Source organism: Bison bison, unplaced genomic scaffold, assembly GCF_000754665.1.
Source record: "Bison bison bison isolate TAMUID 2011002044 unplaced genomic scaffold, Bison_UMD1.0 scf7180017864519, whole genome shotgun sequence".
In the NCBI taxonomy this organism is placed as follows: domain Eukaryota; kingdom Metazoa; phylum Chordata; class Mammalia; order Artiodactyla; family Bovidae; genus Bison; species Bison bison.
The window spans coordinates 6,000,703-6,015,267 of record NW_011495072.1 but is presented as its reverse complement, the minus strand read 5'-3'; the positions used below and the strand labels follow the sequence as shown (position 1 = coordinate 6,015,267).

The 14,565-nt window shown below is 37.2% G+C and overlaps 1 protein-coding gene across 3 annotated transcripts in view; it reads right to left on the bottom strand.

Annotated features, from left to right (window-relative positions):
* Positions 1–14,565, bottom strand: part of DENND2C (DENN/MADD domain containing 2C) — a 94,259-nt gene that overhangs the window by 29,163 nt on the left and 50,531 nt on the right. For all 3 annotated transcript variants that reach the window (XM_010830761.1, XM_010830762.1, XM_010830763.1), the window contains exons 2-6: positions 11,649–12,663; positions 10,184–10,320; positions 9,681–9,793; positions 8,732–8,902; positions 2,363–2,459 (exon numbers count right to left, since the gene is read on the bottom strand). In XM_010830761.1, coding sequence (XP_010829063.1) covers positions 2,363–2,459; positions 8,732–8,902; positions 9,681–9,793; positions 10,184–10,320; positions 11,649–12,472 — 1,342 coding nt within the window. In that variant the 5' untranslated portion in view covers positions 12,473–12,663. The remainder of the gene's footprint in view (positions 1–2,362; positions 2,460–8,731; positions 8,903–9,680; positions 9,794–10,183; positions 10,321–11,648; positions 12,664–14,565) is intronic.

Below are 14,565 nucleotides of genomic sequence, written 5' to 3'. Positions count from 1 at the left end.
AAATGGGAAGGGAGGAAAGGTAATTTATCTGGCAAAGACCTTACAAAAGATCATTTATATGGCTTTAACATATCCACCTCTGGGTTTTGATGACCTGCATTCCAAGACATGGAATGAAGGTTAAGGGGTTTATAAGCTAATATTGAAAATCCGTAAGGATCAAAAAGTACTATGTTGTCCCTTTTTGATAAGTGACTTCAACACACAAAACTGTACTTTTGAAGAAGGGCAGTAAATCATTTTGTGATACTTGAGAACTGAGAGTTAGGAAATGTTTAGGTTGGAATAGATTCACTAAAACCTAGCATGTATTGGCAGAGTAGGTAAATAAAATTATCTGGTTCTATGAGGCATTGTTGATACACAGACAAAAGCTTACGGAGGAAAACAAAAACCTGAGAACTGTGACTACTGAGCCAGGAGTCCTCAAGCATGAGAGAAATTTCTCCTGTCCACTGAAGAAGCTGGCCAGAGACTGGGTAAATGCACATTTCCTTTGAGCCATGCAAAAGAAAATAAACTTGTAGGGACTCCTCCTTTCGTGTGTATATGTTACAAGTTGGCAGTTTATGCTGTTGATTTTTTGTTCTTTTCAATAAATACAGTGAAAAAAAGGATTTGACTCTTCAAAAACTTTTCTTAAAGTCAAATTTACTAAAATCTTTCTAATCTATAAAGCATACAAATAAAATAACAGATCAGTGATAATGTACCTAGAGTAGCATATCTGGTGAATATATTTATCGACTTATCTTAGAAAAGATTATCTTATTATATTATATTTGATATTATACAATAAGTTGATATTATATTTATTATATTTGACATATATTATATTTGATATAAATATATTATATTTGATATAAATATATTTGATATTATATAATAAGTTGATATTATACTTATCAACTTATCTTAGAAAAGATTATCAATTTTCCCAGATTAATAGCAGTTAATCTGGGGCTGCTGTTAATCTGGGAAAATTGATAATCTTTTCTAAGAATTTGTCCTGGTTCCAGTGTCTTGATATTTCATATAATTTGCAATTTTAATTTATTTCCTAATCTATAAAATAATAATATTTGCTACATACAGTTATTTAGAAAAGACAATCATAATGTATCTGAAAGGATCCAGCAGAATATCTGGCATTACTTTTCATCTTCTGTATCTCTTTTTGAATTATACAAATAAAAAGCATTTGACTACATCTTTACTGGATGTATGAAAACATCTAGAGAGGAGATAGTCAAACTGCCAAAAATCAAGACTTATGAGAAAAACTGAGTAATTGTTGGTGATAAAGAAGAATAAGACTTTGTGGTGTCATGTTCCTTGATTCAAATCGATGCTTCCTCTTCTCACTCAGCTTCTTACTCTGTAAAATTAGGATAGTCCCTCACCTCCCAGTGTGGTCATATGTTATACACTAGATAAAGTACATAAAGAAACTATTACTTCATTCAATTTAGTAGCTATTATTATTAACAATAATCAGAAGTATTTCTTCTATAAAGACTAAAATGTTTTAATAATTGCTTCTGAAAATATGAAAATTCACATTTTAAATGGTGACAGGATGATTTTAATCATCACAAAGAAGAAAGAGCTTTGAATTGTTGAATGCAGAAGTTTATTTTCACGTAGTTCAATCGTAGAATGAGGAATAGATTTTTAATGGAAATTAAGAAATTTCCGTCTTTGGAAGTCTTTGCAAAAATATGAAACATTCTTCTCTGGTATGATTTGGCTGTTGTTTCTCACTTATGAATCTCATATATAAAAATTGCTAACTTCTACACATTCTGTGCCAGACAAGCAAGTTTGTTGTAAAGAAAAGTCTAATAGTTCATCATGAGTGCTGAAAGGTTCTCAGTCAAGACAATCTAAGTTTTATCTAGGCATCTGAAGGACAAAACTACTGAACTTATTGGATGACTGTAGGTTGAATACCACATACCTTCAGTATATATATACTTAATATTTTCATTTCTCCACTGAATGAGTCTACACTGACAAAAGACTATAAATCAAAGGACTACAAAATAAGGATGAAATCTGTCTATGAAAAATCATTCTCATTGGTTTATAACTATTTTTAAATTTATTTACTTATTCATCCAGTAGCTATTACTTGGCCGAGTCAGACATGACTTAGTGAGTGAACATCAACAACCAGAACTAAATAAAAGGGATTTGAGGAAGAACAAGAAATAATCCTAAATTTAGGCTAAAGAAGTTTTATGTTTAAGTGGGAGAGACAGGAAAGTAAACCAAAAATTATAATTCACATCAACCATTAAATTATATAATGATCTGCCTAACATATGCAATAGCTATGAACAGCTGTAACAATTCTTACCTTTAGAGGGAGGTGCATCTTTTCCAGTGTAAGGGTGTAACTTTACCTTTTTCTTCCCTCTCTTAGACTCAAATATATCATCTATTTTTAATACAAACTGAAAAAAAGACCAGAAAAGTACAAGTTAAAACAAACACCAACAAGTTTTGTGGCTTGATAATATTAACTTATTAGTGATTCTCATTCAGAGAAAGATCCATTTTAAAAATAAAGCCTTTACATTTTTCAATTTTGAATCTAAAATTATCTTTAGTAAGATGACATGTTATTCTAATACAAAATCCATTTAATATGGGTAAGATAAGTGGGAAAGGATATTTCCTTTCTAGAGGAATTCAGCACAGGCTCCTAGAGAGATTGCTTGTCATTCCATGTCACAACATGCAGGAAATCTGGCTACCGCACTCTCTGTATTGACCAAGCCTCACCAATGGGCTCAAGTTTTTGCATGCCCAGAGTAAGAAGTGAGACATTTATTCATTTGGAAGGCAGGGTGAGGAGCAGTTATTTTTGCTCCCATGAACTTTTGCAAAAAGAGGATAATCACACTTAGAAAGTTTTAGTCAAAAGAAATACTCTTTTTACTACCAGGAACACTAATATCACAATTTATTTAGAAACATGTCATAAAAGTAGGAGATTCTCAAATAGGCCTAAATACAAAAACCATGTTCCATTTAACATGCATTATTCATTACAATTCTTGCTTTGCTTCTGGGAAGTATATTTAAAAGAGAGCAAGAGAGAGATACAGACTGGACTGGGCTTAAAAAGGAGGAAAGATCAACAGCTACTTTTAAAAGGAGAAACTGATTAGGTTTTCTACGGATATTTTTCTTTTTTCTTAAAATTCCAAGTTATTTCTTAACTATTAATCTTGATTTAACATATTTAGTGCCCAGAATTAACAACTGTTAGGAGCATTATATTAATGTAAGATGATAACCAACAAAGTTGCTTGAGAAAAATGCTCTTTTTTCCTTTGTCCTTGTCTCTCTAGCAATCCTGGCAATCCATAAGCAGTGAGTCAGTCCACTGCAAGAAAAATAACATGTGAGAAACATGTGTTTTAAATACACAGATTATTCCCACATTTTTGGATGAGTTTATTCTTTTAAAGATTTTTCTTTAATGATATTTCTAGCTGTAATTCAAATGAAAAGTCACCCATATTCTTAACCCATTATAAACAAATATGAGGATCCAGACATATAAAGTTATTGTTAGGGGTTATAGGAAAGATGTTTGAGAGTAAACATGTATTTGGGGTACACAAGGACCAAAAATAGTAAAAATATTCATGTACATTTGAGAAGTATACTCAAAATGTTATAAAGGAAATGTTATAAAGGAAAGGGAACTATCTATTCCAGAAATATGAGCTAAAGTAATAAAATTAAAATTTTGATTGTGAGCTAGAAAGAGGAGCCTATAATTACCTTCTAGCTATAGAAAATACTATAGAATATTTTTCCTAAGAATGATGGAAACCATATTGCTATGTACACACTAGAGACAAACAACATAAAACATTAGGAAATCTACTCTAGCAAACAATCCTACACAGATTTCCACAGCAGAGAAAGAAAGGAAGGGTGGGGAAGAAGCATATGGACTAGATCAGTTATTTTCAAACTATGAAACCAGTTTCCCTTCCAGGGAGAGCTCTAGTCATCAAAGAGGAAATAAGCAAAAACTGCTTTCCTCATGGAATGTTGCTCCCAAAGATAGTCCAAAACCAAAATTTGTATTGCAAATGGAATATCCTACAGGGGTTTAATCCAAAGAGGCTTACAAACAGAAATGCTAACAGTTTGTTCCTGCCTGACAATCAAGAATTCCCAAAACCATTCTGTCTTCCTTACTTCTCAAAAAAACCTTTGGGAAAATATTAGAACAGGAAAAGTTGAATCATCTCACCTATAATCAGAAAGAGAGCAAGCTTTGAGTGCTCAAGGGATCCACAGTACATAAACACTGAGGGATGAAATCAAAAGCACTGCAAATTTCCTCGGGGCTCATCGAACTCCACAATCCACAATTTCTAAATACTTGCTAATGTTATTCCAAGAACCATATCTTAATATAATCCCTTATGTGTCTGTGTTCTAGCTCCTGTGAACACAGGATCTGTTTTGTTGTGCCAGCATGATTTATCAAAGAGAACTATGCAGAATGCCTGGCAATTCTTTTTTTTTTTTTTGGAAGTACAGCTGATTTACAATGTTGTGGGCTTCCCTGGTAGCTCAGCTGATAAAGAATCCGCCTGCAATGCAGGAGACCTGGGTTAAATCCCTGGGTTGGGAAGATCCCCTGAAGAAGGGAACGGATACCCACTCCAGTATTCTGGCTTGGAGAATTCCGTGGACTGTATAGCCCATGGGGTCGCAAAGAGTCAGACAGGACTGAGCGACTTTCACTTTCATAGCTGATTTACAATATTGTGTTGCTGTTGCTAAGTTACTTCAGTCGTGTCCGACTCTGTGCAACCCCATAGACGGCAGCCCATCAGGCTCCCCCGTCCCTGGGATTCTCCAGGCAAGAACACTGGAGTGGGTTGCCATTTCCTTCTCCAGTGCATGAAAGTGAAAAGTGAAAGTGAAGTTGCTCAGTCGACTTCATATTGTGTTAGTTCCTAGTGAATAATAAAGTGATTCAGTTACACATTATATATACATTGTTGTTGTTGCTTAGTCATTAAGCCCTGTTGACTTTTTGTGATCCCATGGACTGTAGCCCATCAGGCTCCTCTGTCCACAGGATTCTCCAGGCAAGAATACTGGAGTGGGTTGCCATTTGCTCCTCCAGGGGATCATCCCGACCCAGGGATCAAACCCACGTCTCCTGCATTGGCAGGTAGATTCTTTATCACTGAGCCACCTGGGAAGCCCTATATATTATGTATATCCTGGCAATTCATTATTTATTTATTTATTTTTTCTGGCAATTCTTTAAACCTCTGATTTTTAAGTAGTCCTCACCATACACAGGAGAATAAACACCTGAAATTTTTTTTTCCCAGAGAGATCAGTTTAATATTTTTTAAAAAACTCTGTGTCTTTAACACTTCACATGTTAAAGAGGGAAGGGCAGGAAATGGATCAGAAGAATTAAAGTAACTGTGGAAAGAGTATTTCCCAAGGAACCAATCAGCAGTTACTAAACCAAGAAACAGCTATCACTTTTGTTTAAAGTTAAAATCAGATACAAAAATCATGGGCTAAATGAATACATACAACTGAGATGGGGTTAAGAGAATAAATACTATTTAAAAGATTTCATTTCTTCATTTCAGCATCAGTTCATTTGCTCAGTCGTGTCCGACTCTTTGCGACCCCATGAATTGCAGCACTCGAGGCCTCCCTGTCCATTACCAACTCCCAGAGTTCACTCAGACTCACGTCCATCGAGTCAGTGATGCCATCCAGCCATCTCATCCTCTGTCGTCCCCTTCTCCTCCTGCCCCCAATCCCTCCCAGCATCAGAGTCTTTTCCAATGAGTCAACTCTTCTCATGAGGTGGCCAAAGTACTCGAATTTCAGCTTTAGCATCATTCCTTCCAAAGAACACCCAGGACTGATCTCCTTTAGAATGGACTGGTTGGATCTCCTTGCAATCCAAGATAGTAATTCTGAAAACATTCTGAATTACAGAAGAACAGAGTAACATAAAGAGTTTTTAAATATTATCATGTCTCTTAAAAATATTATGTATTACAAATAACCCAACTTTCTTCATTTTGGTTCAATGGCTCTCATCAAGATGATTTACACACTTACTTCCTTTTCTCCTTTGAGAGAGAAGTCATTTTTTCAGTATAATTGGCAAAAATTTATATTTCTAAGAGTAAAATTTCTTTTTTCCTTCCTCTGAATGGAAATTTTTGGCATATACTTTGTCATTACTGAAAATTTATAAACTCAGGCACAAAGCTGAGTTAACTTTGGCTATTACACAAATGACTGAGAATCACTGAAGCCAGCCTAATAGAAGGCTCTTTTACATGAGATTCTAGTGCTTCCTTCACATGGGCAGCTGATTTTAATGAGAACTAAGGTAACTGGAACGGAGAAGGCAATGGCACTCCAGTACTCTTCTCTGAAGAATCCCAGGGATGGGGGAGCCTGGTGGGCTGCCGTCTATGGAGTCGCACAGAGTCGGACATGACCGAAGTGACTTAGCAGCAGCAGTAGCAAGGTAACTGGAAAAGGTCAGTTTTCATTCCAATCCCAAAGAAAGGCAGTGCCGAAGAATGTTCAAACTACCATACAATTGTATTCATTTCACAAGCTAGCAAGGTTATGCCCAAAATCCTTGAAGGTAGGCTTCAGCAGTACATGACCTGAGAACTTCTAGATATACAAGCTGGGTTTCAAAGAAGCAGAGGAATGAACCAGAAATCAAATAGTCAACATTCATTGGATCATGGAGAAAGCAAGGGAGTTCTAGAAAAATGTATACTTCTGCTTCATTGACTACACGAAAGCCTTTGACTGTGTGGATCACAACAAACTGTGGAAAATTCTTCAAGAGATGGAAATACCAGACCACCTTATCTGTCTCCTGAGAAACCTGTATGCAGGTCAAGAAGCAACAGTTAGAACCTCATATGGAACAACTGGTTCAAAATTGGGAAAGTACAACAAGGCTGTAAACTGTCACCCTGCTTATTTAACTTATATGCAGAGTGCTGTGTGCTGTGCTTGGTTGCTCAGTTGTGTCCGACTCTTTGCGACCCTATGGACTGTAGCCCACCAGGCTCCTCTGTCTATGGGGATTCTCCAGGCAAGAATACTGGAGTGGGTTTCTATGCCCTCCTTCAGGGGATCTTCCCAACCCAGGGATTGAACCCAGGTCTCCTGCATTGCAGATGGATTCTTTTACCATTTGAGCCACCAAGGAAGCCCAAGAATACTGGAGTGGGTAGCCTATCCCTTCTCCAGGGGATTTGCCCAACCCAGGAATCGAACTGGGGTCACTGCATTCCAAGTGGATTCTTTACCAGCTGAGTTGCTAGGGAAGCCTACACGCAGAGTACATCATGTGAAATACTGGGCTGAATGAATAACAAGCTGGAATCAAGTTTGCCGGGAGAAATATCAACAACCCCAGATATGCAGATGATACCACTCTAATGGCAAAAAGTGAAGAGGAACTAAAAAGCCTCATGATGAGGGTGAAAGAACAGAGTGAAAAAGCTGGTTTAAAACTCAACATTTAAAAAACTAAGAACATGGCATCCGTTCCATCACTTCATAGCAAACAGAAGAGGGAAAAGTGGAAGCAGTGACAGATTTTATTTTCTTGGGCCTCAAAATCATTGCAGAAGGTGACTGCAGCCACGAAATTCAAAGGCGCTTGCTCCTCAGAGGATAAGCTATGACAAACCTAGACAGTGTATTAAAAAGCAGAAACACCACTTTGCTCACAGAGATCCATATAGTCAAAGCTGTGGCTGTTTCAGTAGTCATGTATGGATGTGAGTGTTGGACCATAAAGAAGCTGAGCGACAAAGAATTGATGCTTTCAAACTGTGGTGCTGGAGAAGACTCTTCAGAGTCCCTTGGACAGCAAGGAGATCCAACCAGTCAATCCTAAAGGAAATCAGTCCTGAATATTCTTTGGAAGGACTGATGCTGAAGCTGAAGCTCCAACACATTGGCCACCTGATGTGAAGAGCTGCCTCACTGGAAAAGACCCCAAAGCTGGGAAGGATTGAAAGCAAAAGGAGCAGGGGGCACAGGGGATGAGATGGTTAGATGGCATCACTGACTCAATGGACATGAATCTGAGCAAACTCCAGGAGACAGTGGAGGACAGAGGAGCCCAGCATGCTATAGTCCATGGGGTCACAGAGTCAGAGATGACTGAGCGACTAAACAACAACAAAGATAACCAAAATGAAGCCCTCTAAGGGCTTCCCTGGGGGCTCATATGGTAAAGAGTCTGCCTGAAATGCAGGAAAGGAGAGTTCGATCCCTGGGTTGATCAGATCCCTTGGAGAAGGGAATGGCAACCCACTCCAGTCTTCTTGCCTGGAGAATTCCACTGACAGTGGAGCCTGGCGGCTACAGTCCATGGGGTTACAAAGAGTAGGACATGACTGAATAACGTTCACTCACTCACTCACCTAAAATCAATTTCACAAATTCACACACATACACACAAAAACCTTGGCAAAAGCCATTCATGCATTTTTCTTGCATGAGAAAAACTTAAAACTTAAGGCTGCTTTCCAAATCTTAGAAGAATTAGAATTCCAGTAGGTCAGGTTTTATCCTGCTATTCATTTCAGTCTAAAGTTTATTTATTCTCATTTGTGGAAATGCTGAAATAAGAGTCAAAGAATGAAAATACTGGAGTTCTTACCCTTGGAAGATTTTTCCTTTTCCTGTTTGCAACTTCTCCAGCTCGGAAAAGCTTCCATTCTGTTAACGTGACTGGCAATGTAGTATCCTTTGTGAGCTTTGACCTTATATAAGCTTGTGAGTTCTTCAGTTCCATAGTCTTCCGGTGAAGGAAATGAGGTTTGGGAGGAAGCTAAAAAAGAAGAGGTATTGGTAAGGGTAAGATCATCTAGGTAATGCCTATGTTCTCAAAGTCAAAGCTATTCTCTCCCAAATCTTTATCTTTCCTTTAAAATCATCTCAAATGAGGATTCTGCCTACAATGTAGGAGACCCGGGTTCAGTTCCTGGGTGGGGAAGATCCCTGGGGAAGGAAATGGCAACACACTCCAGTATTCTTGCCTGGAGAATCCCATGGACAGAGGAGCCTGGCAGGCTACAGTCCATGGGGTCACAAGAGTCGAACACGACTTAGTGACTAAACCACAACTACCACCACCTCCAAGTGAGGATACCATACTTTCTTTTTCACTGTAAAGAGATTTCTCAGGATTCTAATCCAAAGTTCTTCTACAACAATGTAATTGAATTTACAGAGAACAACAGCTCAGAGTCCTCATTAGCTCAAGGCAGTCTTTGCTTTTGGGGGTGGTGAGTGCTTTCAGGGACCAGACAGGTAATTTAGGCCATAGGTGATGCAAACCTACTACGGAGCTGTGGTAACTAGAGTGAACTGAAAGGTTTATGGCTTGTCCAGAGGTGTTTACATTCAAGTTTTCTGAAGTGCTAAAAAGCAAACAAAACCCCTCCCCAAAACCAAATTTAGCTTTGTGCTGCCCCCTCAAAACAAAGAACAACAAACCCATATTTCAGTGCCTCTCAGTTTTGGCCCTAATTAAACCACTTTAACCGTTTTTTGTAGGGATCATAAATAAGATTCTAATTTTTTTAATATTAATTCTCTGGTTATACCTTGGGTGTTCTGAAAGCACTTTTAGGGGGTGGGAGCTTCCATGCTGAAGGGGATCTCCACAGGGGCAAAGGCTGCACTGGAATGTCTTCATATGGATTTTCTTTGGTAGGATCTTGAAAAAAAAAAAAAAAGGAAAATGAAGAAGTTTAGAGGAACATAATTACATGAGGACAAAGTGACTACATGTAAAAGGAAAAGAAAAAACTGACTGGTTCAGCTCTCTACTCTACACTGCTTTAGGGATATAGGTCTTAAAATCAGTGGTACTTTACACTTACAAACCACTCAGGCATCTAACCAACAAAAGTCTACTTCTGAACTGAAGAGTCCACTAAACTAGATGTTAGAGAATAAAGGAATTTATATAACAAAGGTTTCAGTATTAAAAAGGAAAATCTAGAGCAAGACATGCTTGATTGTAAAACAAAATATCACATTCTATTTAAGGGCTGCCCCAACTACATACTCATTAAATTGAATTGCAGAGTTTGTGAACACCTACATATGATATCCTCATAGATATTGTCCTCAGACTGTGTGTAATAAAGTGCTGAGCCAGAATTTCTTCCAAGTTCTTCATGAATCTTCTGTGAGTTCCGATTTCGAAAGTGCTGAATGTCCTCAAACTCAAAGGATTTCCTTAAGAAAGGAGATATAATTTAAGGTTGTATCTTTTAAAACTATGGCATGACAGAAATTAATAAGTAAAGGACTTGTGTGAATAATTACAAAGATGTTTTTATCATATACCTAAAAGTAATAAATTAGGCTGGAGCCTTATATGAACCATGAGAAAACTGAAGGGCTTCCCAGGTGGTGCCACTGGTAAAGAACCCATCTACTGATGCAGGAGACAAGAGACCTGGGTTCAATCCCTGGGTCTGGAATATCCCTTGGAGGAAGGCATGGCAACCCACTCCAGTATTCTTGCTTCAAGAATCCCATGGACAGAGGAGCCTGGCTGGCTACAGTCCATGGGGTTGCAAAGAGTCAGACATGACTGAAGCAACAACTTACCACGCACACAGCCAATTACATTCATGTTCTTCTTTGGGTACTTTATTAAATTTACTCTCGAATAAAAAGTGAGCCTAGAGCCAGCATGCCCTAAATGAAATAGAAGAATGCACTAGCTTCCCTATATATTTTTAAACATAGAAAATGGAAGTTTTTCAGAAATAGACTCACAGACTTAGAATGAACTTATGGTTGCCAGGGAGAGGATGAGGGGAATGGATAGTCAGGGAGTTTGGGGTCAACATGTATACACTGCTATAATTAAAATGGATAACCAACAAGGACCTCACAGAGAACTCTGCTCAATGTAATGAGCAGCCTGGCTGGGAGGGGAGTTTGGGGGAGAAGGGATACATGTATATGTATTATTTAGTCCCTTTGCTGTCCACCTGAAACTAACATAACATTGTTAATCGGCTACACTCCAATACAAAATAAAAAGTTTTTAAAAAATAATGTGGCTAACATGTAGATCCACTCTCTTCCAGGTACATATATTTTATGAATATTACTTGATATGATCATTAAACTATCTCAGCACATGTAATCACATTTTTTTCCTTGTGATGAGAACTCTTAACATCTCTTACAACTTTCAAATATACACTATTGTGTTATTAACTAGCTTTATTGTGGTGATTATTTCACAATACATAAACATATCAAATTGCTATGTTGTACACCTGAAACTCATATAATGTTACATGTCAATTATATTTCAATAAAAATTTTTAATTAAAAAATAAAAGTTTTTCTATGATTGTGTCAGTAGATATTACCTGTACTCCTGATACTCTTGTAGGTATTTTCCCCTTGGGTCAATCAACATCTATATATCAAATCAGAGGTGTAACCCATGCATGGAAATGGAAATTGGTTTGAAAAGGAAAAAGCTCAATGGTTCTATAAGGAGAATACTGAAAATCATTACCTTTCAAATAAAAACATACCTTTTAGATCTCCCTCTGATTTTTCCACCATATTTCTTTGGTTCAGGTTCCTGAGAAGAGGCCAAAGAAGATTCTGCACAAGAATTATTTTCACAGTATTTTCTGTCACAGTTTCTTTCTTTATATGGCATAGGGCCAGATTCAGATAAATATCTGAATGTCCTACGAGGTTTTGGCAAAGGATTTATAGAAGGTCCACATTCTTGTCCCTCAGGCTCAGAGTAAATGTTTTCTAAGCTCTTCGTTACTCCGTATGAACTATCCAGAACTCTGAAATTCAGTTCTTTTTCTGAAGAGCCACAATGCTCCAAAGCCAAATTTAAGACTTTATCTGGGGAAAGTGCTTCTATTTTCTTCCACAATATCTGTGAGGTATAGAAATTTCCCGGAGGTAATGAAGTCTCTGGATCTAAAACTTGTTTCCAGTTTTCAATTTGTTTGACCCGAGAACATACCCAGTTGGGTTCTGATTCATTTTTAAATAAGTGTGTATCATCATATTCACGTTTTTCACTTTCATCCTCACTTTGATTGTGGCTTTTGGCGTCTTCATTAATACCTTGATCAACATTTTGAGTGTTGGTTACATCCAGCTTTTTGCTCTTTCCCTCAGCAATAGGCGTTTTCTTAAGAAGACTCTCTTGATTACAGTTATTATATCTCACTCCAAAGTCCTTTGCATGCCACTTATCTGGGTTAGATATACCATTAGTTCTTCCTTCCCACTGGGAAATTTTTTGCTTGATGTTTTTGCAGTGGCTTCTTGACAGTGTATGAACAGCAGAACGAGAAAAGCCAACATCCATGTTCCCAGTTGGGTGCATGACAAACAATGAATTTTACTAAGGTTCCATCAGAAGTCACTGTGAAAAACTATATTCATTATCTCACGAGTTAGAATCCGAAAAATTCCAGTATTTTCCTTTCATCTTTAACTTGAAAATCTTTTTTTAAAAAGAAAAATTCTTATCATCGATCCTTGTTGAAAATGGCTACAACTCTATCTTGAATAATCCTATTAAAATGAGATGAATATGTTAACACAGTTTTATAATTTCCTAATTTAAATTCCACTAAAACACTGCCCACCTATCCCTAAATAACTCACTTATATTTCATATGTAAAGATGTACCTGTCATCCATTAAGTAATTCAACTTCATTAAGGCATTCCTAAGATAGTGGCATAATATTATAGAGAAAATATTATTTATGGCATTTCTCAAACTATCTGCTTTCATGTTCTGCATAGTTCCTAATATTAAGTAGAATGAGGTTTTATAAGAGATTATAATAGTACTATAAAACATTATTTTGTAATAAATCAATTCTTTTTTAAAAGAAACTTTAATATTTATTTATTGATATTTGGCTGCATATTGGATCGTGAGGGCTTAGCTGCCCTGTGGTATGTGGGACCTTAGTTCCCTGACCAGGGATTGAACTCACATCCCCTGTATTGCAAGGGATTGAATTTTCAACCACAAGACCACCAGGAAAGTCCCCATAAATCAACTATTTATGAAACTTTCACTTAACGAAACAGGAGCAACAGACTACTATCAGAAATACATCTCAAATACCAAAAGTTTATGTATAATTTCAGAGGAAGAGTCAATTAGTTTGGAAACACACCAACAGCTGATTTCCTTTTCTAGTCCTATGTTGAGAGATAATATTAGCTCATCATATACCCTTATTTCAACCTTGCTATTAGCAGCCCAGAATTTCATATTGTTTTGTTTTTTAGTTACTAAGTCGTGTCCAATTCTGCCACCCCATAGACTGTAGTCTGCCAGGCTCCTCTGTCCATAGGATTTCCCAGGCAAGAAGACTGGAGTGGATTGCCATTTCCTTCTCCAGGGGATCTTTCTGACCCAGGATTCAAACCCACATCTCCTGCATTGGCAGGCAGTTTCTTTACCACCAGGAAAGAATTCCATATATGCAGAGCTAAAGACAATCCAAGGTGCCGTCAACTACAGTTACTTTGAAATGTAATTACTTATTTCATCACTAACTGAACTTTCCACATCTCTGCCACCACATCCTTGACCCGTATCAGCAAAAATACTTACAGCCACTGTCACATCTCTTCCTTTCATGCAGAGGCTTCACTCATTTAGGCCCATTAACTGTTTCCTCAAATGCAAAGTTTGGCAGAGAACTTTTCCTAGTAACTGAATAAAGGATCTGGTCTCAAGTTCTACTGTATACTGGTTAAAAATAGCAACTGATTCAATACTTCCTGAGGCAGGGGTCATCCTTCCTTGAGCTCTGTCTGTGTGGCCTTGATTAACAGGCAGGAAGAAGTCTTGGCCCAGCTCTGTCAATGTCCCTGACCAAACCGATACATACACGACACACACATACACAATTTATTGTAGGCAGAGCAACTGCTAATCAGGACTTCTATCAATTTAAAATATTTCTTCAAGTTTGTAGAAAAACCAGCTCTGCTAGCAAGTAAACTTTGATGAGGGTCTGATACAAAGAAAAAGATTTTTAAAAATCTTAAGAAATTAAACTCACATGAGTGAAAAAAAAAAACAAAACATAGCACCTAAATATAAAAGCTGTTGTGCAGAATTCTTGACAAAAGATGAAAGCATAGACTCTGAACCTCAAATCAGCTTCTACTGCTCATTATTAAAACTCTGAAACTCCTTTTCTACTTTCTGATGTTTACAGAGGATTCCTAAGGCTTTTTAAAGGTGTCCTTGAGACTCAGGTTTTCTTCACTACAGACAAAATAGGAATTTTTTTTCTCTTTACTGTGAGACTAGTTGAGGTTTTTGATACTTCTTGTTAACTTTTTCATTACTCTTCCCTTGTTAATGTGTTTTAAGTATGAATGGGTCAAATTGTGAAGAAAAAGATGAAAACTGGTTGGGCTAAAAAAAAAAAAAGTTTAACTC